Source organism: Maylandia zebra, linkage group LG20, assembly GCF_041146795.1.
Source record: "Maylandia zebra isolate NMK-2024a linkage group LG20, Mzebra_GT3a, whole genome shotgun sequence".
Classification (NCBI taxonomy): Eukaryota; Metazoa; Chordata; class Actinopteri; order Cichliformes; family Cichlidae; genus Maylandia; species Maylandia zebra.
The window spans coordinates 31,486,745-31,509,901 of NC_135186.1; the positions used below are offsets into that span (position 1 = coordinate 31,486,745).

Consider the following 23,157-nt stretch of genomic DNA (forward strand, 5'->3'; position numbering starts at 1 on the left):
GAAAAGAACAAACAAAAGACAAATGCCACACCTAACTCCCTAACTGAATAAACAGGAGGAAACAATACAGAAAACAACAAGGCAGCTCACCCCTTCGGCTTCAGTGACTATTTACAAGAGAAGGCTGATTTACACACTATATACAAGCTCGATAGGTCACGAGAATCACAAATATCACAGAGTTTTGAGGCCAGGGTCAGGTCTGCTGCTGTCAGTTGCTGCCCTGGGACAACTGCTGTTGAGGGATTTTGAAAGCAACCACATGAATAGGGGACCAATTAGCAGCCATCAGCTAATCCAATCAGGGACCTGCAGAGACTAAAGACACAGAACAAGAAACAGCCACCAAGACACATTATGGCCAGGGCCATGACAAGTGCACCTGCCTTTCACCCTGTGATAGCTGAGACCGACTCCAGTCCCCTCCCTGTGACCCTGAACTGGATAAAAGGAGGAAACTGGATGAACAATGGATGAAAAAAACGACACCAAAAAAACATAGCAATAGATTTATGAAGATTAAAACAATAAAAAAAGGAACTTCTCAGATGCAATCTCTATGAAAAGGAACTACAAAAAGAAAATGGTACAAAATGACATAAAATTGATGTACACAGCAAATAAACAGTACTCAAAGTTAGCTTTTAAAACTACAGTATAATGTATGCAGTGCAAAAAACACAATAATCATGTACTCAATGAACATGTGTACATAAAGACATGTGTACATAAAGACATGTGTACAAACCTATGCAGGAAAAACACCTCACACTATGAATCCCAACCAGATGTTTACAGTCTTTGCACTGTGTGATTTGGAACTGTAAAGTTTTAAATCCTGTACATCTCATAATATTTTAACTTTTAAATTAATGAATACATATTTTCAAACCTATGCTATAATAATTCAAACAAAGTAATTCTTTCTTTGAAAAAAGGAGATACATTTTTAGTACTTTTATTGCATTTCATATGAACACTCAAAATTATGGGTTCCCTCGCACTCTCCAATGGATAGAAAAAACAACAGAAGAGGTAAAACCACGTCCTGCCAGTTAAGACATGTAACCTGCCTGGAAATGTATGCTATTTGGAGATAAAGTCTTTGCGCTGGCTGCTGTAGGTGTGGCTAAACAACCTAAGCAGGAACAAATTTAGCCTGCGTTGAAAGTGGGCGGTGGTAGAAGGAATCCTACAAATCATAGCACATTTCTTTTTTCCCCGCAGTCGTCAAGTATACCTCTGTTTAGGCTGCATGACAAACAAAACAAGACACAATACTGTGAATCTATATTTGCAGTAAAGGAGAAACGTCTTGCTGAAGTGAGAAACTGTGTAGCATTTTGTAGATAATCTAAACCAGCTAGGATGCCAACTTTAGGATCAAAGAGAAAAGACAACCCACCCAGGATGGAGAAGTACACTGGGGGCATGCCACAGGTAAGAATCAGCTTATGAATTAAGGAAGTGCCAAGCTCTTTCTGCAGATGAGTCATTAAATAACAACAGCTTTACTGTAATAGTGATTCTACAGAATAGCTGCCTTGCTTTCACTAACGTCACATGTGCAGGTCCACAGCAAGAGCAGACAATTCTCTGTTTTAGCACACCAGTGTCTCTTTAGCATTTTACTTCCTCAATTTTACTTGACTTCCTTTTTGATAGAAATTTCCCAAAGATAGGAGCAGACATTACTCAGAAGTGTGAAAGTATGTTCCTGGAATAGACCTTTTAAATGGTTTCTGATAATGTTACAACACAATGGCTTATCAGTGTGGTTAGACAGACAGATGTTGGCATTGCTCATACTGCGATGCTGAGAAATCAGTGCCATCTTTATGAAAATCTAAAGGAAAACTTAAGCAGTGCACCTGTGGATAGTGCTTATGGTGAGAGCGTGACAGCTCTTTGCTGTGATATTAAATAATTTATTTTTCTGTGGTTTTTCAATATTGTCACTTTTTTAAAATATGAAGAAATAAATCACACACAGAATGCTTGTTTTGAGATTGGGATGACCTTTGAAATGTGGGTGAAAAAGGAAAGAAAATCAACCAGACAAAGATAAAGTCTTCATCTATTTACATTTTTATGTTTTCAGTTGAGCAATGAGATGCAACTAGACATCCTGAACAAGGTGAAGAGTGGACAGTTATCAATCGATGACGCTCTGCAGCAGGCAAGGATGGACAGAGAACAGAAGATGACAGATGACAAGGTAACCCTCATTTTTCCTAAGCAGGTACACGATTTTCATGGTGACTTCAGTTTGAGTGTGACATGGGTGTGGTTTCAATGTTGAAAACTCAAAAAATTAAAAAGAAAGAAGAAAAAAAAGGGATCTTGTGGATAGAATTTGCATTGTTTTGTATTATGAGTCATGTGAAACAAGCTTTGACCATAATGCAGTAGCATAACACAACACAAGATACCGTAAACAGGATCTGGGGTTCCCCATGTGTCCAGACCACCAGTATGTGACGAGATGGAGAGTGAAACCTGCAGGTTTTCAGTTTTCCCTGAAAGTGTTTAAATACACATTCTACGTAGATGTGTAGTTTTATTTCATGTGCTCAAAACTAAACAGTTCCAGATGAGTGGGGGATTAAGTGGAGTGTGTCATAGTTAAAGCTAAAGAAAAATGACAGTCAGTTGGGAATTTAAAGTAAACTTTCCAGGTTGTTGCTCCGTTTATATTAAGTGTATAATTTCATAAGTGGTTTTTTTAATAGCACAGATAAAGCTTAAATTCTCACAAATATTACAAGAAGTAAACGATCCATTCAAGACACCCAGATATGGTTTAAAAGCAAACCCAAAATGGACTGTCTAATGTCTAATTCACCCTCTAATGTCTCTTCTTCCTGGATAATACCGTATGAGTGGACAACAGAACGAACAATATTCCATGTAAGAATCAAATTATAAACACCAGCCCTTAAGCTACTGATCTAACTAACTAACTAAACTGTTATAGTCGACATGTCCCTGCAAATAACCAACATGCGACAGACACAGGTAAAGGAATGTAATTTATATGTAGATATACCACCAGAAACTTTGCAGATGGCTTTAAAAGTCTGATGCTGGAGTTAACCTGACTTTAAAAAATATAGTACTGCATCTTCTTCTGCTATTTATAAACGTTGTTTTGCTAATAAGCTGCAAAGCCTGCTGGATCAGTTCAAACACAATTTTGTGGAAGGTAGTCCAAGGGTTTAGGAAGAAACAATAATGCAGTGTCCTTGTGTAATCCAGTATAGTGTAATCTAGTGGTTCTACATTGTCCTTAAGTGGTGATTTCCCTCTAAGTATTCATATATGTAATGTTGTTTATTGGTTGTTTTTGCAGGAACTAGAATCTCAGTACAACTTTAGCGTTTACAAGCATGGCCGCTACAGGTGGCAGAAACGGGTTTTACAGGTGAGTTCAAAACAAAAGCAAAAAACTCGCTGTAGGCATCCAATTGCATAACAAATGAAACAGGAATGTAGACCATGACCTCAGGCTTCAGGCTGCTCTTAGCTCTCTGAGGTGACAGAGCAACCCTTAACATGGTCAGCTGCGTGCTCTGGCTGTACTCCACCCACCTGTTGTTGCGAGGCACCAGAGAAGGAATCTTTAAGGGGGGGCTTAAGGAGAACAGGGGCTGAAGAAGGTACAGGTACAAGATGAAGAAGGATTATTTTACTCTTTGAAACATGCAAAGCTCCTCTGGCAGAGTGCAGTAGTAAAAAATTTAACAGGCAATCCATATAAATGTAGAGGCCGAGGATTCTGCAAGTTCCAGATTCTCTCTTTCACACACAAAAATGTTAGCATTGCTAACTAGCACTAAAGATAAAGTCAGGCTGGGCTGATGGGAATTGTACTTGTCGATTTGTGTAATCTAATGTAATGACCAAATTAGATTTTTTACATCACGATGGTACATTACTGAAAGCAGATTAATCACCAAAGCGAGGCAGTAATAAATGTTTTAATGCCACACAGTGCACACTTCAGACATGCTCATTTAATCACTCACATTGTGAACATCCAGATTGATTTCAGGACCAAAATGGTGTGCAGCATAGAGAAAGGAATCGTTAAGCGGCAACTTCCCTTCTCTATTGTCAAGAGTTGTGATGATGGAGAGGGTTCCAGGTACTCTATTTCCTTTAAAGGACATCATGATTATGAATTGGAGGCCACGTCGCTGGAGGATAAACATAAGGTGACAATAAGATTGTTTCACCGAGGCAATTTCTGCTGAGATTTACTGAGATGTGATTATTGCTCTTTGAATTTAGACTCTTGATTGCAAACACTTAAGCTATAAAAATAAATGCAAAACAGCCTTGCTTTTACTTTTATACCATTTCATATCATTCATTGATGGTTTCACAGTGACTCTTTTCATTCTCGTGATTCTCTCTTTCGAGCAGATGATGGAGCTTGTCAATAAGATAATTTATAATAACATATACAATGATCATGGAGAAGAAAATGCAGAATCCCAAGAGCAATCTCAGGCACCACAGAGCATTCGAGAAGGGATGTTGTTGCTGCACAGAGGAGGCTTGGCATCATTTAAATGGATGAAGTATGTATGTCCGCTTATTATTGAAGCATTGCTCTCACAAAACAGCCACAGGACAGTTTTGACAGTTTTGTTAGTCATGAGAAGTTATTTGTCAGTAATATTTGACGGCTACTAGTGTAGAAGCCTCAGTTGATGGTGCCTGAAGCATCTCAAGTGGAAACCCAGCGTTTAACGATGTTCATGGGCTCCAATTGACTCCAAAGAATTTTCATTCAAGTATTTAAAAAATCCTCATAATAATAATTATGTGAGTTTGGACAAGTACCTTTGAGCCTTCAAAAGAGGGGGACTTTGTATAAGTACACTATGTGTCATTGTCAAAGTTATGGACATAACTGTATATGTGTGGCGAGGCGTGATTGCAGATGCCGCTCAGGTGCGTCCGCCTCCCCTACAGCGGCACCACAGGCCACGCCCCACCACTTTATTTTAATAATAATAATAATAATAATGGATTCTTTATTGATCCCCATGGGGAAATTACTTGTTTTTCTCTGCATTTGACCCATTCACTCAGTGAAGCAGTGGGCAGCCCACTAAGCAGGCGCCCGGGGAGCAGTGTGTAGGGACGGTACCTTGCTCAGGGGTACCTCAGGGTAGCCGTTAAGTGGATTCGAACCGCCGACCTTCCGATCATGGGGCGACCACTTTACCTACTGAGCTATCCCTGCCCCTAATTTTATGGAATAAAATCAATGTACTGCATAATTGATCCCTTTTAATAAACTTTGAATCCTTGTAGCTCATGCTACAAGCTAATTCTAGGATAGTTTTGAGTTTCTTAAGTTTACTTGAGTTTTATTTCAGTTTTACAGTCATACAAAATGATTACAGTATTTCTGAACCCCGAAATGTTTATCCAACCAATTCTAGTCCACAATCCTCCATTCCCCATTGCCCAAGAACGTTGGATCACTGCATATGTAAATAAAGTTTAATCAAAATCATATTTGCAATTGCCTTCCTCTGCCCTACAGCAGAGGAATGAAAAACGAATCCTTTTGTGCCAGAGTCAGCGCATTCAATTAATCTAGGAATAAGGAGAACATATTCATTACCAGAGAGCAGTTTTAAGTACATTCCTGAAAAATGCTTTCATTTTGATTGCTGATGGAAAATTGATACAATCTTTGAGCCAGGTGTTACATTAACTCGCTTCTTTTCTCGAAAGCCTCTTATCTGTTATCTTCAGTTAGAAAAGTTCCTCTAACTGAACCTTTCCTGGATTTGAGCCTACAACTGGCTCCTCCTCTATGTTTCTTCATACTTGACCCATTACTAGAAGGTATTAGCAGTGAAGTAGTAGGCAGATGAGCTTATCTTAGAATACATCCAGGCTGGGTATTTTATATTTCTAGCTGCTGTTTTATATTTTTTACATTTCTATTTCTTCCAAAACAGTAGACACCGGTAAATTGCATACATTATGATATATCTAAAGCTTACACTAAACATGACTCCTCCATTTTATTCCAGATACGAGGCCCGGCTCCATCCAGGACAACTAACGCTGGTCCCGTTGAGGGATGGGGAGATGATACTCTCGGTGCCTGTTTCCACTGTGATTCACCTGTCAGACGGTGACACCAGAGTGCAGAAATGTAACGACTCTGACACTTTCAGTCTAATCACCCACAAAAATGAGTACCAGTGAGTGAGTTTTATTAAGATGTGGAAATATAACAAAAGCAAGCAGCTAATGAACTCTGTCACACCAGCTGTATTTGTTTGTGGGGCGACTGTGGCGCTGGGGGTTGGGAAGCGCATCTGTAACCGGAAGGTTGCCGGTTTGATCCCGATGGCACGATATGGCAGCCTCACTTCTGTCAGTCTGCCCCAGAGCAGCTGTGGTTACAACTGTAGCTGCCTCCACCAGTATGTGAGAGTGAATGAATAATGGAATTGTAAAGCGCTTAGATAATTAATTATCTGCCTTGCACAATCAGAATCAGAATACTTTATTCATCCCGAGGGAAATTAGTGGGTATTCTCGATCAAAAGTCTATTTGTGTAATGTGTTCATTTTTACTGTAACAGTTTGAGTGATAATATCATAAAAGGAGTCTGGGACTGGCAGAAGGCAGCACGGTGGCATGGTGGTTAGCACTGTTGCCGCACAGCACGAAGGTCCTGAGTTCAATTCCCACATCAGGCCGGGGTCTTTCTGGAGTTTGCATGTTCTCCCCGTGTTTGCGTGGGTTCCCTCCGGGTACTCCGGCTTCCTCCCACCGTCTAAAGACATGCAGCTTGTGGGGATAGGTTAATTGGACCCTGAAAAGGATAAGCGGAAGCGAATGGATGGATGGATGGAGTCTGGGACTGTTAATTACCACACTTTTGTCATCTAAATAAGAAATGCTAGTTAGGTTTTGCTTATTTATTGCAGGTTCAAGGTGCCAGATGAAACAGTTGCCCTGGGGACTGTGCAACAGGAACGGGATGCATGGGTCAAAGCTATTGACAAACTGTGTTCAGAGTGGAAAAGGAAGTCCAAGATGTTCATGGAACAAAAGTCCTTTCGACAAGTGAGCATAACCGAAGACACAGAGGACAACGATACAGATCTCGAGTCCAGTGGTGAATTCGGTGCTGGCAGCATCACTTATCCTCCAGCTGATAATAAAAATGTTGATCCACCCCTGAGTGATGGAGATAATTTATCAGCTCAGCAAACCCATCCACCAGCTGATCACACAAAGCCTATTCCTAAACCTCGCAGGAGGAATTCTCCCCAAATAATCCCACCTCAGGTCTCATTACTGCCCTCTCCCAGTCCGACATCTCCCACCTCCCCTCCATACAGTCTCCGTGCTATCCTTCAGCCCCCTCCCGCAGTCCCAGAGTCTCCTGCCCAAGAGGCAGGGCCTCCCCCCCGAAGCATCCCAGCTCCTCCACCTTTACCCCTCAACCTAAATTCAAAAAAAGCATGCACCAAGGTTTTCCACTGGGATCTTATTGGCCCAGACAAGGTAAAACTGTCTCCATTCATTACAAGTCATTGAATTATCATATTTTCAGAGCCAAGTATAGCACTTACAAAGGCTCCCATTAGTGTGAGTCTTTCATATTTAAATGACATGTTTTATTGTTTCGGCAAAAACAGAAAGGTCAGTTTCAGCTTGTTTTTTTCTTCATTATTGCTGCGAATTGTTCTTTGTTTTGTCTGTCAGTTATTTCTTTCAAGTGCTGTTCTTTTGTAATATTAACATTGATTTCCTCATAAAATTAAATTGTTGCAGTACTGAATTCATTTGTTTGTTGGCAGATTGCAAAATCGTTCTGGATACAGGAACGCATGGGGAGGATTGAAATCGACACATCACTCTTACACAAGCAATTTGCTGTTAAAGATCTTCGGACAGTTGGTGTCGTTGAGCCAAATAATACCCAGCATATTATGCTGAACCAGAAGATTGCACACAACTTCAGTGAGTACAATAAATATGTCTATGACTTTTGACGTGAAGCTGCTCATAAATATTGCCAACAGAAACATATAATTTTCAGCATTTTAAGAAGAAGATTAGATTTCCTCTGCAAAATAATAAGTATAATTTCCAAGCTGTAATGAAAAGCCATTCTTCCGGATTAAGTCAAATAAAGGAGCTTATTTCTCCAGTGAATTAGAAATTAGAACATGTGTTTACACAACCACCAGAGGGAAGCACTACACAGAGAGAGCAGCTTCTCTGCAGAAACAGCATTATTGTCAGGAGGTCCTTTGAATTTTTAATAAATTCGATTTTTATGCCCAGTTAAGAGAAAGCTGACCTGACAACTTTCTTTCAGGGTTAAAAATGCTGCCAGTATTCTCTCTTCAAACAATAGTTGAGACACATTTTGTGCAAAGCACATATATGATTTGTATTTGTGTCTGCAGGGGGCAGTATGTCACCAATCCAGCAGTGACATGACTGTCCATGGACTCTGCAGAGTGATTGTGGACTGGAACATATTCTATTTCTCATCTAATGGCCTTTCACTTTTGATTAACTGAGTGTATGTGGCTTGTATATTTCAAGAGCCATGCCAGGGGAGAACATTTCAGAAGCTTCCTCTCACAGGTCCTCCGAGTAGCACAGTTACCGTGAACCGATACAGATGTGGTGGTGGGCTGCTAAATGGAATCAGCATGAATGTGCAGACTGGCAACATAATTAGAGTTCACATATTCATAAAATATGGATAGGGGATCTGAGCGACAACGGCAGTGATTTCCTGCCTTGATACAGAATACTGTATCAAGGGCTCCTCCCTGACCTGGAAACTTTGATTCTGTCAGGCGCAGGAGCTGAGAGATGAGAGCCCGAAGGCAACTCAAGGCCATGCATCTTTTTGCTGCTAGCTTTAAAAACATTTGAAGAACAAGGAAAAGCATCTTCCTTTCAGTTCCTATTTATTTGGTCCTATTAATACCACTATTGAAAGTGTCATTTTTAATACAAAAAATTAAAAAGTTCAAAATGTCACTTAAGTGAAAGGCGATAAGTATATTCCCAGGAAAGAAAAGTGGTTGTGCATGTGTGTTTTAGTTTTCTGTTACTGGATTATAGTTATTAATACAACTATGTATAAGTGTAGAATCTATATGAAAGACTGCTGTAGCCTTCATGATGTTGCATATTGGTTTGTGAAGCCTTGATTTGAAACTGTCACCAGAAGTGAGCACATATGGAGAGGAGAGTGAAATGCTAACTATAGCAAGCTTGTCTGTAAGATAGACACAGATACCTGCTAATTAGTGCTAATCAGTTTTGGTCAAGCTACTTTGAAAAAGTAATTAGTTATAGTTGCCTGTTACTTCTTCCAAAAAGTAACTTGTTACAAATGAGTTACAATATTATAAAAGTAACTAATTACCAGGAAAAGTAACTTTAAAAAAAGTTTAAATATGGAAAATAATTTTGATCCCATCTTAAGTAAAATACTAAAATATAAATTAGTAAATATACTTGAAAATACTAAAGTGCATATTCAATTGTTTATTATAAAACTGAATATATAATTAAATAAATGGGCCCTTTAGTCGAAGGAACTAACAGCAAACACTAAACACTAAAGTACTGGGTATCTACGTATTTGGAAAAAGTCTTTCTGCTTGGTGGGCCTACCCCTCCTTGGCCGGTATCTTGGCAATAAGAGACTTAAAGAAATTTGACTAGACTGTTGACAAAGGCAGCATCAGTCTTTTTAACTCAGTCTGTGCTACAGATGTTTGCGGAGAAGAGAAACCAAGCTTAGACTGTTAGATGGCGTCGCTCCATTTCTGTTATTTGCTGAGCTCACGATAGCCTCACCTGGGTTTGGTCTGCGCCTGCTAGCATCAACACCGTCGTTATTGGTGACCAGCTTTGTTGCAGCTTTGACATTGAGAGGTGCAACAAAAGTAGTCGAATTGCTTACAGCTGATGTGGAAAAGCATTTTGTTCCAGGACATAAATCCCATTTCACATAGAGATTCTTGACGTTTCTCTCTTTGAGAGAAAAATAATGCTAAATTTGAATTAACTGGGATCTCCATGACTGTGCCTCTGTCTGTATATGTTTGTATGTGAACACTCGCCCAAGTCTACCTCTGGTTGGTTTACCATGACTACTTCACTTCATCAGCAGCACTCATGCAATTGTTCCCCCCCCCCAGCTCCCAGTAGGAGGAAGACAGCTTCAACCCATTGTGTGCTAAAAAATAGTCATGTGTAAAGATAACGGCATTGTAATAATAGAAAAAGTAATTAGTTAGATTACCCATTACTGAAAAATGTAATGTCGTTTATTTTAATGCCATTATTCCCATCACTGGTAGCCAGTATGGTAACCACTGATCTATCAATCCCTCTATTTTCTGTGCAGTTTAAGCAGAGATGCCCCACATAATTACCTGAAAAACAGTTGAGAGGTACAGTTCAGTAAATACACTATGAAACTTTATTAGATGCACATTATTAGGGTTGGACTTCCCGTTACCTGAAGATCTGCATAGATTCGACAAGGTTGCTGGAAACATTCCTCAGACATTTTGGCCCATATTTACATGATAGCATCACACAGTGGCTGCAGGTTTGTCAGCTGCACATCGATAATGTGATCCATCACATCATGAAGTGCTCTATCAGACTGAGATCTGGCAACTGTAGACAGCATTTGAATGCAGTGAACTCACTGCCATGCTCAAGAAACCAGTTTGATGTTATCTAAGCTTGGTAATGTGTATCATCTTGCTGGAAGCAGACATTGGAAGATAGGTACATGTTACCATAAAGGAATGGGCATGATCAGCAACATTCCTAGTGTGGTGGTTAAACATTTCTTGGTTGGTACTAAAGAGTCCAGAGTGTGCTAAGAAAATGTCTCCCACACTATTACACTGCCACTAACAGCCTAACTTTCGATTCTATAATCTAGTAATTGGAAGGTTGGTGGTTCGATCCCTGACTGCTTCAGTCTGCATGCTTAAGTCAATGGATCCAAGATTTCCTGCCGTTTACACAAAATTCAAACCTTCCCAGGCATCTTATTTTGTCCGGTTTAGGTGAGTCTATGTTAGCTGTAACCTCTGTTCCCTGTTCTTAGCTGACTGGTGTGGTCTTGTGCTGTTGTAGCCCATCTGCTTCAAGGTTCGACGTGTTGTTTGTTCAAGGATGCTCTTCTGCATATTTATGTTGTACCGAGTGGTTATTTTAGTTACTGTTGCCTTTTTAACAGCTCAAAGCACTCTGGCCATTTTCCTCTGACCTCTAGCAGGAACAAGGTATTTTCTCCTTGATAACTGCTGCTCACTGGATATTTCCTGCTTTTCAGACCATTCTCCAACAGCTATGCCATATTTAAAGTCACTTAAATCACCTTTTATCCCCACTCTGAAGCTCAGTTTGAACTTCAGCAGGTCATCTGGGCTAAATGCATTTAGTTGCTGATTGTGCAAAATTTTAACCTTTATAAAATTCTAAAGGGTGACTTAAAAAAAAATCACCAATTTTTATTTGGTAAATGAAATGTAAGAATAAACGTGTTTATGTAACTGCAAAACATCATTTTTTGTGCTGTAACTTTGGTTTCAGTTTTATGACTTGGCTTTGGCTTCATCTCACAACACTGGATGTTGTGGCTCATCTGTAAATAGTATTTTATGGTCGCAGTGGGCCACGGTGGAGCCAAATTTGACACTTTGGATCTATATCAATGCATTTAAATTATTGTATTGTGTAAGCCTAACATCTGAACTGCAGTGATATATGAGTAACATAAAATGCTAATACCGAAGAAAGAGCATCTTGAGAAGTAATGGTTAATTACCTTTGCTGCACTGCTGCATTTTGTATCTGACTTTGAGGCAAATTTTAAACACTGAGTTTTGTTTTTGTAATTTAGAACAGACTTAGTCCAGAGGTGATTTCTGCCTGTTTAAAAACACATGATCTCCACCCAGATACATAAAACGGAATAATTTGGGAATCAGACTCCTCTTTCCTTCTGTCCCTCTCTATCCCATAGCACCCGTCCCTGCCGCCCCCGACACACATGCACACATAAGCGACATGCCCCTCCCGCTCTTGTTTGCATGCTTATCACCTGCCTAAATTCATGCTGTTTATTCGTCTCATATCTCATTTTTCGCCACACTATTTATTCATGTGATCCCATTAAACTGGGAGCCAGTGTGCATGCAAAGTCTCACTTTCTTTTTACAAAGCCAGGAACACCTCACCTCAGTAGACAGTGAGACTCCACCTCAATATAATAACATCACAGATATGTGATCAATAATTAATTAACAAACCCAGAAGTGATAATTAGCATCAGACATACATTGGCTCCCTTACTGTATCCACAGTGTCTTTAAAAACAGTGCAGTTACGCACTGAGGCAGATGGAACTAGACAGCTTGAGCAGTTGTGTTACTATTGTTTTGTGTTTTTGAGGGGTTTAATATGGTAATCAGCATGATCCTTATGGGCAAGCTGGAACATCAGCTGCATCAAGCGTGCATAGAACAATGCTGCATTGATCTGTGTACTTGTGCACTGCATTTAAGTACTCTACAGAAATTCAGTAGACCCTTCACAGCAAGATTGCAGCTCATATTGATTTTTTTTGCATTCTTTTGAAAACTATCTTTAGAGCACATGAAGGACGCTGATACAAGGTTTGTCTGTGAATATGTGTTAGGAATTTCTAAACGCTAATAGCCGTGACTCCTCTCTGGATGCCAGCACAATGTTTAAATAAATTATAAAAGATTCTGAATGTTATCATACAGAATGGTTTATTCCCAGGTCAAGTGTTGTTTTTGATGTGAAAGATGGACCCACAGCTTTCCTTAGGTAAATGTATCAGTACTCTTTGTAGTGTGTTGCCCAGTTGCTCCTAGTCTAAGCACTGATTTGGGCTGAATCAGGAGCCTTCAGCTTTCAGGCCTCTGCTCTGTGGAACCAGCTCCCAGTTTGGTTTTGGGAGACAGACACCCTCTCTAGCCTTAAAGCTTTCAGGTCTAGATCAGGTGACTCAGAGTCCTCCCTTATTCTTGCTGCAATGTGTTTGTGTACCACTCTGCATTCAATTGTTAGTTGTTAGTAAATGGCTCTCTTCCACAGTGTGTCTGTGTGTCTTGCGGCAAGTGACCACCTCCTTCCTGTTAAGAAGGAGTTCTTCCTTCCCACTATCTCTTGCTCACAAGGAGTTGCCACTGTATTATAGCAGGTTATTTTCCTTACACTATAAACCCCCTTGAGGTGACTATTGTTGTGATTCGGTAATATATAAATAATGCTGAACTGAACTGAATCCATTGACTTGAGGGATTGTTGGCTGAATGGTGAAAATAATGTGAAACTGCTTTGTTATGCGCACATTTTGCTTCAAGTGAATATTTGTTAAAAAATAATATTAACTATAAACAATAAAGCTACCAGATACCTGGTCAGATAACAGAAGAGGAGTAAAAAGTGCCATATGAAATGGCGTAGAAGCAGAAAGTAGCATTAAATGGAGATACTCAAAGTACCTCAAAATTGTACTGAATTAATGTGATAGAGCTATACAGTTCCATAATTAGATGAGATCCATTGCGGATTTGTATGATCAAAGTGCAGTTCTGTTTAGATTGTGTGTCCGACTCATATGGTTATTTACCTTGAGAGCCCCACTGCATGCTGCCTATTTAATGACTGAAAATGTCGCACTCCTAATTAAAAGTACACCTGTGGCTTCATGCACCCGATGGGAAACACTCTCCATCTCCATACTCTAATTTGCCAGGGCATTGCCCAGTTTGTCTGAGTGCCAGCCAACAAAGGGCTTAATTTGCACTTGTGTGTGTGTGTGTGTGTGTGTGTGTGTTTCAGGCTAGATGAGACAGCCTAACCCTTACTCACGAGGAGACTAGTAGTTCTTCAAAATTGTTTTGGATGTTTGATGTTATGATTCGTCCTCTGTTGGTCCTGGTAAGGGAATTACTGTCTCAAGTCTTTAATGTCAAGGATTTAGAGACGTGATGATTACAGCTTTGTACCTCAGTGCTCCTCATTTAACATGATGAGCCCATTTTTAATCAGTTTGATGGTTTGGATTCAGCAGTTCAACTACTACTTCGGACTGCAAATGTTGAAAGTCACCCTTTTTATGGACAGTTGTTTAGAGTTACATAAGATTGACACTAGTTGCATCGTATGCCTGCAAGCAGCGGTCTAGCTTATCCTACGACTGGCTACATGCTGGAGGCAGTTGAAGAGCTAGCCTAGCTCTCTACAAGCATAACAAGGGAGGCTTTTCAACTTTTCAATTATTGCTTTAATTTGTTATTTTTTAAACATTGTTTTGTGGACTTGGAGAGGGCATTCGACCATGTCCCTCGGGGGGTCCTGTGGGGGGTGCTCCGGGAGTATGGGGTGTCTGGCCCATTGCTACGGGCCATTAAATCCTTATACAACCGTTGCAAGAGCTTGGTCCGCATAGCCGGCAATAAGTCGGACTCGTTCCTGGTGGGTCATGGGCTCCGCCAGGGCTGCCCTTTGTCACCGATTCTGTTCCTAATTTTATGGACAGAATTTCTAGGTGTAGCCAAGTGTTGGAAGACTTTCACTTGGATGGTCTCAGAATCTCATTTCTGCTTTTCATGAATGATGTGGTTTTGTTAGCTTCATTGGGTGATGGCCTCCAGCTCGCCTTGAAACGGTTCACAGCTGAGTGAAGCTGTGGGAATGAGAATCAGCGCCTCCAAATCTGAGGCAATGGTCCTCAGCCAGAAAAGAGTGGAGTGCCCACTCCGGGTCAGGGACGAGTTCTTGCCCTGATTGGAAGAGTTTAAGTATCTCGGGGTCGTGTTCATTAGTGACAGAAGAAGGGAGAGGGAGATCGACAGACGGATTGGTGCAGCGGCCACAGTGATGCGGACGCTGTACCGGTGTGTTGTGGTGAAGAGAGAGCTGAGTGTAAAAGCAAAGCTCTCAATTTACTGGTCAATCTACGTCCCTAGGTGAGGGACCTATGGTCACGAGCTGTGGGTAGCGACCGAAACAACAAGATCGCAGATACAAGTGGCGGAAATGAGCTTCTTCCAAAGGGTGGTTGGCGTCTCCCTTAGAGATATGCTGCTCCTTCACATCAAAAGGAGCCAGTTGAGGGGGTTCGCGCATCTGACAAGGATGCCTCTTGGGTGCCTCCTGGATGAGGTGTTCCGGGCATGTCCCATCAGAAGGAGGCCCTGGGGCAGACCCAGGACATGCTGGAGAGATTATATCTCTCGGCTGGCCTGGGAACGCCTTGGTGTTCCCCTGGACAAGCTGGATGAGGTGGCTGGGGAGAGGAAGGTCTGGGCTTCTCTGTTTAGGCTGCTGCCCCCACGAACCGGCCCCAGATAAGCGGAAGAAGATAGATGGATAGACATATTAAAAGAACAAAATACAATCCACTATTAAGTGAATGTTAGAGGTAGACGTGTGTGCACATTTTAGAACAAGTCATTATTCTAAAGATAAACTGCTGTTGCAGTTTCATATACCAGCAGCCAAACATGAGAGTGGTATCGATCTTTTTTTTTTTTTTTTTTGCCTGTCCCGTTTGGCTCTTTTGCCATCAGAATTATTGTCTAAAGGCAAAGAAAGATGCCCAACGGATTTACTTTACCAAACTGACCCCAGTAGGCACCCCCATTCTCTGCGACCCGCCAGGGAAAGGGGGCCCAGGCCCATCCAGACCGGGGCCCAGTGCAGCAGCACCGCCCGGCCCCACAGAGCCCGGGACAGTCCACCCGATCTTTTGAGAGCAAATGTGTGAACAGACGATCAAACTATTCAGTCAACATGTCTTAAACAACATGATCAGCATTCAGAGTCGAGGATTTCTGTTACTTAGCCTCATAACATATTAAATTAAAATTGCCAAATCAGAGCCCGTGTGTCAGACTGGCTTAAGTGAGTGTATTTTATAGAATTCACTGTTCATATTACATACATGTCTAAACGCTGATGCTCATAATGAAGTCTTCTCACAGCTACTGAATTATGCAGAGGCATTTCCTATAAAAAAAAAAAATCACATCAGCTTTGACTTGATAGAATGCAAATTTGTTCATTTCCCTTAGGCATTTGGAAGAAAGTAATTAAGCAAAGGACCCTTTGTCTTCAGAATGCTTTTTGAGTCATTTCATCGCAGGATAAGAGGACTATCTGTCAAGAGAAAAGCTTTCATGTACCACTGAGTGTGTTGACTTTTTCTAATCTATTGTTCTCCTAGACATTTTTCTCAAAAGTTTTCCGGTGCAACCGGGAGAGCTGAAGGACAAACTGTTCATCATTAATGAGAAAGATGGAGGCCTGTCTGATGAGCACATCACCTCTCTGAGGAGGTATGACTTGGTGCCAAAAAAACGCTGATTTGTATTCACTCCTTATAGTGTCACAACTGAAGCTGAGAGGTGAACATCTTTTTGTGCCCAAGTCCGTGGGCGGTTGATGTGTGTTTTCATTGGCAGAGGTAAAGCCTTTGGAAACTAGATGCTAAACAAATCATCAACGGGGATGTGGGTCCATGTTACTGCCAGGACAATGTGAAACAGGGGAAACCGCTGCCAATTCATGTGAGGAAGAAACACAGCAGTATTCACTGTGTTTTAATACTAAAGAGCAGATGCCAGAACCTTTTACTAGAGCAGCTCACTAATAAAAGTTTTATCTCGGGTTATTTGCAGAGATGGAAACTATTGACATGCCCTCAGGAATAAAACACAGCAAGTGGGTAAAATGCTTCCTGATTCTTACCTGCAGTTTACTTAGTGACTCTGTGTGCTGACCTCCTGGAAGGCAAAACTGATCTAATGTACTGTGGGGACGGTTTTATATATTCTGTGAAAACATAATATATATTTTAATGCGTGGTGGCGTCGTCCTGAGGAATACAATCTTGAAAGAACCACTCCCAACAGGTGCTGCAATATTGATGACCGGTGCTACTCCGGTGGCACATAGGCTGACTCGTGAAAAGGCGAATGTCTATGGTTTGAGGTCACAACTCACAGGAATGACAGAAGTAGGAAGCCCAGTTTAAGACGAGAGAGAGGTTCAAATTCAGTGCAAGGGAATAAATGGCTCTTCCCATCAACGTCTCGCTGCTTTATAGAAGCTCACGAGGACCATCAGCGTTACTTGGCTTTTAATCACTCGCCTTTCCCTTGGCTACTAGAAGTCAGTCTAATGGCATCGCTTCATGGGGCCAAGCAAGAAAACATGTGATGACATACCTGAACAAAGATCAAAAGGGAGAAGTACATATGACAAAAAAAGGAAATGTAACATAAAATTTTAAAGTCAGTCTAAAGGTCTAAATGTATGCGTCTTTTTCTGATGCTTAAACAACGACTGATATTAGAGATAGCTGCACTTGATGTGTTTTTACCTTTTTGACATGGCGACACGTCATATTCAACTCTTTACTCTTTTTTAAAGATTAATAAGTTGAAATAATTCTCAGGTTCATACAGTACTACTATTCTTAGTCAAATGTCGCTCTAAATTTCACACACGGGCCATACTAACAAATGTCTCTATCAAAATAAAAACAAAAGACTGTAAATATGTACAGCTGACACAGTGTTGTTAACCAGTAGAAAATAAATTCATAGCTCCACATACAGCATACTGTTTGAGGATGGGCGCTTTTCCCCCTTGGCAATAAAATATTCACCGTGGCACAGAAAAAGATATCAGTTCTGGAATGAAAATTTCTGCTTTTGATTGTTGCCAAGGTTTTCTTCATTCTTGATTTTAAGTTGTTTTTTTTTCCATGTTCTATGATTTTTTTTTTTCATTTTTAATTAGAAAACTATAAACTCTGTTATTTGTGTGATGTACTGTCACCACTCTTACCTAATGCTTGCACTGGGAACTATATATGCATCAGGTGGACATATTGTAGCTCCACGTGTGGAAGATATTAGGGTGTATTTGTTGACAGCACCATATCAACTTAGAAAAAAAATCTGCCTTTGTTCAGTTTATATATAATTGCTGATTGCTGTCGGTGGCCAGAAAAGTCCATTTCTGAACATTTATTGACCTTGGACAATGACAAATTACTAAATAAATTGACTTAATCTTCATTAATTACACTTGCCTGTCAGATTTAACCACATAGCTTATCTTTTATCTTCAGCCCCTGAACACATTATGACTAAAAGACAAAAGGCACATAAAAAGCAAACAAATCAAACATCAAATTTTGTAAAGGAATGTACGTGATATGAATGTAGGTGAGAAAAATGTGTAAAATTGATTAAAACTGAGAGGCATAAAAGCCTAACAAGACTAACCGTCCCAGATGACACACACATACAGGCAAATATGAAAAAAAGGGAAATGAACATAGACATCTCATATGACATATGGCATATAAGCCCAGAGGCAAAAAAGAAATCAGACATCACGTTGGCACTGTTGTTTTTCCAGCAGCAGCAGATTTCTACAGGATGTTGAAGCAAGTCTCCCAAATCAGCTGGAACTTATTTTCCAACCACGTAGGAAAGAAAAGACTGATTGGCAAATTCACATAAAATTGAAGGACCCAGACTATTACAGCCCTCTAAACGGGCTCCGTATTTATCCACCAGATGAATATTAATGACTAAATAAGCATAGAGTTTTACGAATATATTTAGGTATTACTGATTACAAATTAAACTCAAAAGACTCGGATAATCTGAAGTGTCAGGACTATGTGAGTGTGGTTTGATTAGACCGGACAGACAGAGAGCAGACAAGTGATTGATTAAAGCTCAAAAGAGTATGAAATCACCTTTTCAGAACTAAGCCTCAGAGGAGAAAGGGGGGAAATAGCAGGACAATGATATACTCAAAAAATGTTTAAAACTGTTGTTTGGCAAGAAATGTTCATTGTGAAACCATCTGATTGGTTATTTTAACAGGTAAATAGCATCTGTATGTAAAAAGAACAGCAAACATTTTCTTCTTATTTATTTATTGTTTTATGTTTAAGGTATGTCCCCACCATGGAAGATGTGGAAAGGTACAAATCCTACAAAGGACCTGTAGCTGAACTGCATATTGTGGACCAGTACATGATGGAGGTACAATTTTTAGTTACATGTATCATCTTCATATGCAATTAAAAATTAGGTATACACGCTCATAACATACAAGCTCGCTAACATAAAACAATAGGAATGGTTACAATAAGATGCAGGCCTAAAACATCAGTGTTCAATAAAATAAACTTCTAACTTGTAGCTGATCAATACACACACTGCATTTTAAATTGTACAAATGTTACCACTAAATTCATTACAAACCAGTTTTTTGACATCCTGCATTGACACTAAGCGTGACATTGTGGCTGCACCAAATGCACTCTTATTTTATAAGTTGCACTTAAAATTTAATGAGAAACACGGGCTTGTGCTTCATTGACGGCCTTCTTCATTCTCGGTGGCAGGGGAGACTGCAGTCATCAAACTGCTTTTGAGGCGCAGCCTGTTTCATTGCTTTGTAGAAATCCTCACACACACACACACTCGCACATGTGGATCATTTCTTTCTCTGTTTTCTGCTCTAATGCTGCAACGTTTCAACCACACATTTCGGATTTCTTGATTTTCTTTTGCCTTTGGTTAAATGGCTAAAACTGAATTTCCACTCACAGGGAATGGAAATAGATAACAAACAACTGCATCAAAAACAGGAATACAGTTGAAAATAGAATATAGTTTATAACAGTTTATTTTTTTCAAGTTTCCACTTCATTGAGCTAATTATAATTTATTACTTTAGGAATTGGGAACCAATAATTGGTCATTTAGAAACATGATATTCCAATATAGTGGCATGATGGTTAGCACTATTGCCTCACAGCAAGAAGGTCCTGAGTTCAGGTCTGCTCGTGTTTGTTTCCTCTAACAATCCAAAACACATGTAGTTAGTGGGGTTAGGTTAACTGGTAACTCTGGTTACCAGAATGGTTTTCTGTCTATGTCTGTTAGCCCTGCGAAAGACTGGCAACCTGTCCAGGGCGTACCCTGCCTCTCGCCCTAAGATAGCTGGAATATGCTCCAGCCTACTTACGACCCTGACAAGGAGAAGAGGATGAATGGATATTCCAATATATTAACAAATGAGACATAAAAAGATTTTTCTCACATTTGCTATCTGAAGGATGTTTCTCTCATCTTTACTTTACTTTTAAAAATTTATTAGTCTTTGTGGCTAATACTAATAGATCACAAAATAGCCAATATGCCAATTAACCAATACCTTATGCTTTACTCGCTAGGTGTACCAGCACCACTTTTTGTTACCATCCTGTCCACTTCTCAAGTAGTACAAGGTTGGGAAATAGTAAAGCAAGTACCTGATCAGTGACCACATCAGTACCAACGTTCAGAAGTATCACTGAAAAAACTGTAGTGTTTTTCTGTGCATGCAATCCCTCCAAGTAGGGAATGCTATTGCACACACACACAGAAACATGCTGTGGAGCACACTGAAATTGAGCATTAAAGTTGAAGGTGGGAGTGTCATTTCTCACTGAGCCTTCTCCCCTTTACTGTGAACTTTACCTTAATGTGACCCCGCCATGCTGGGAGACATGCTCTTGGTACCCTGTACCTTAGCAGTGCTCTTGTCAACCGTGACAGGCAGCACCTGATGACTCTGTTCTTTATATTCTGTGTAGGAATACCAGCCATACTACAGTTACAAAAAGAAGGATTGGTTATGCTGTTTTTTTTTTTAAACTTACTGCAGTTTGTCTTTTCACTTCCCAAAGAAATGCAAAGAAAAACACGACTTTTGTTTAACCCAGTTTGAACTAGGATAGTCTAAAGCACTGATTTAGAGAATGATACAGGAGGCTGTTGGCTATCCCAGCTGGTTACTGGGTAACCAGTTCATCACAGACCAAATCAGACAGAAAGAAAACCATTCACACTCAGATTTACACCTACAGCGATTTTAAAATCACCGCAAAACCAGTGAATGTCTTTATACTGCGCCCACGCGGGCGGAAGAACGTGCAAACTGTAAACAAAAAAGGGCAGCAGGATGAAAACCAGAACATTCCTGCATAACATAACAGTTAACTAACCACTGCACGAATTCTACCCTACCAGAATTACAATTACAAGAATTTAAATAGCAAATTTCAGATCTCACGATTAAAGCAGCATCCAATGCATGCTCATTTAGCACTTTGCTCACGAGAACTTGTTGAGTCACCTGCCTTCTCAGTCACACACCACGGCTGTCATGGCAGGCATCATCTGGTTATCACTTTCCAGCAAGGTTGGCAGTGATATGGTGGCTCGAGGTTGCAGCAGGGTTAGCAGATGAACAGCCAGAGCAGCCCACACTGCCACACAGGAATATTTGACAGTGTGTTTTTTTTAAAATGGGATTTCGTATGCAAGCCTGGGTTGAGTGGCAACACCTTCGTAAGCCTCATGTACTTCTGAAGGCTCTGAAGGCTCAAACCTCCATGCAGACAGGCTGGATTCTACTAAATAAACAACAAAATCAGTTTTATTTATTATTGTCAACTAACAGGTATTCAAACTAAAATACCATTAACTAATGTTCTGCAGGGTTTATTCATTCCAGACATCCACCCCATAAATCCATCGATCCATCCATCCAATCTCTTACGCTTATCCAATACAGAGTCATGGGGAAGGTGGAGCTTATCCCACAGGGGCACAGGGTACACTCTGGATAGGCCAAAAGACTGTGGCAGGGTTCACACAGAGAGAAAAGCTACCATTCGCTCTTGCATTCACACCTTTAGCCAATTCAGAATCACAGGTGAACCTAACCTAAGGCCAGAGTACCCATAGAGAACCCACCCAGACACAGGGAGAACATGCAAACGCCACACAGAAAGGCCCCAGCACCTTCTTTCTGTGAGCCAAACCAATCTAAAGTACCGTGCCATCCTAACACAATTTGAATATGTTTTCTATGCAAGACATGTGATAGTCAGTATTTATGCTTTTGCACCACACCTTGTACACACTTTACAACATGTGTGGTCTTCTGGTGCTTTATTGTATTTTGAAACTGAACATTATGTTGGAACCTTCAAGCAACTGTTTAATTATTCTCTGTTTACGGAGTATCAATAAAACTACTTATTGGATACAGCTGGAAGCAACAGTTTGGGAACCCCTGAGCTAATTTGCTCAATTTGTTGATTTCTGAAGTGAAAAGAAAACTCAAGCCCTGCAGCAAGCAGACATTAAAATGGAATACTCTTTGCACTGCTGTTATTTTATCTGAGAAACTTCAGATCAGTAATTTTGGTGCATAAAACAGGCACCTTTTGAAGCCAGTCCTTCTGTACTGAATTAGGAATTCCTCTTACCTTTCTTGAATAGCTCAACAGTATGTTGGATTTTGAAGTATGCAGTGTCTTGAGTGACTGCAGGACAACTGCATTCAGAATGCACTGGTATTTAGTGAAATCCATTCTTTTCTTTATCCCTGCATTACTTCGTGTGCTACAGGCTGCTTGAAGCAGAATTTTCTACCCAGTGTTTAACAGCTGACATTTCTCCCCATCAGAAACTGTTTAGTTTCATTTTTCTACAAACATAACGATTGTGGCCAATCCCCCCAAAAAACAAAAAAGCAACCCAATACAAACCCCCCAGTAACTAACTCAATTCTAACATCACTTTTTCTTCAGGCATTGACTTTTGTGATTAGTGTGTGTGTAAGATTTCCCACTGAAAACTCTTTCATACACAAGCAGTTTGTTCATCAGTGCTGCACTGTGAAAAGAGGGCATTAGCACTACTGTGCCAGCATGACTCTTCCACAGCTCCTTTGCAGTCATTGTTCCCAAACATGTATTGACCTCTGTCGTTTCCCTTAACTGACATTTCCTAATGGTGCTTTAAACAGCAGAAATAGGCTGCCGCAGAGATGACGTATTTTTGTACAGTAACCTGGAAGTTGGAATCACCTTGATAAAATGATAAATTAGATTATTTTTTTTAATAAATAACAAATGAGCTCTTGTGTTAACGGCAAAATAAAAAGTTCCGTGGGAGAAAAACTGTTTTTGATGAAAC

General features: G+C 40.3%; 1 protein-coding gene across 1 annotated transcript in view; it reads left to right on the forward strand.

The window, feature by feature from the left end:
* Positions 1-1,226: 1,226 nt before the first annotated feature.
* The window catches only part of LOC101470239 (uncharacterized), a 50,583-nt gene continuing 28,652 nt past the window's right edge, over positions 1,227-23,157 (forward strand). Inside the window, exons 1-10 of the mRNA XM_012921597.4 lie at positions 1,227-1,440; positions 2,102-2,218; positions 3,353-3,424; positions 4,044-4,217; positions 4,429-4,586; positions 6,063-6,236; positions 6,973-7,555; positions 7,852-8,014; positions 16,317-16,428; positions 19,071-19,161. Coding sequence (XP_012777051.1) covers positions 1,369-1,440; positions 2,102-2,218; positions 3,353-3,424; positions 4,044-4,217; positions 4,429-4,586; positions 6,063-6,236; positions 6,973-7,555; positions 7,852-8,014; positions 16,317-16,428; positions 19,071-19,161 — 1,716 coding nt within the window. The 5' untranslated portion in view covers positions 1,227-1,368. The remainder of the gene's footprint in view (positions 1,441-2,101; positions 2,219-3,352; positions 3,425-4,043; positions 4,218-4,428; positions 4,587-6,062; positions 6,237-6,972; positions 7,556-7,851; positions 8,015-16,316; positions 16,429-19,070; positions 19,162-23,157) is intronic.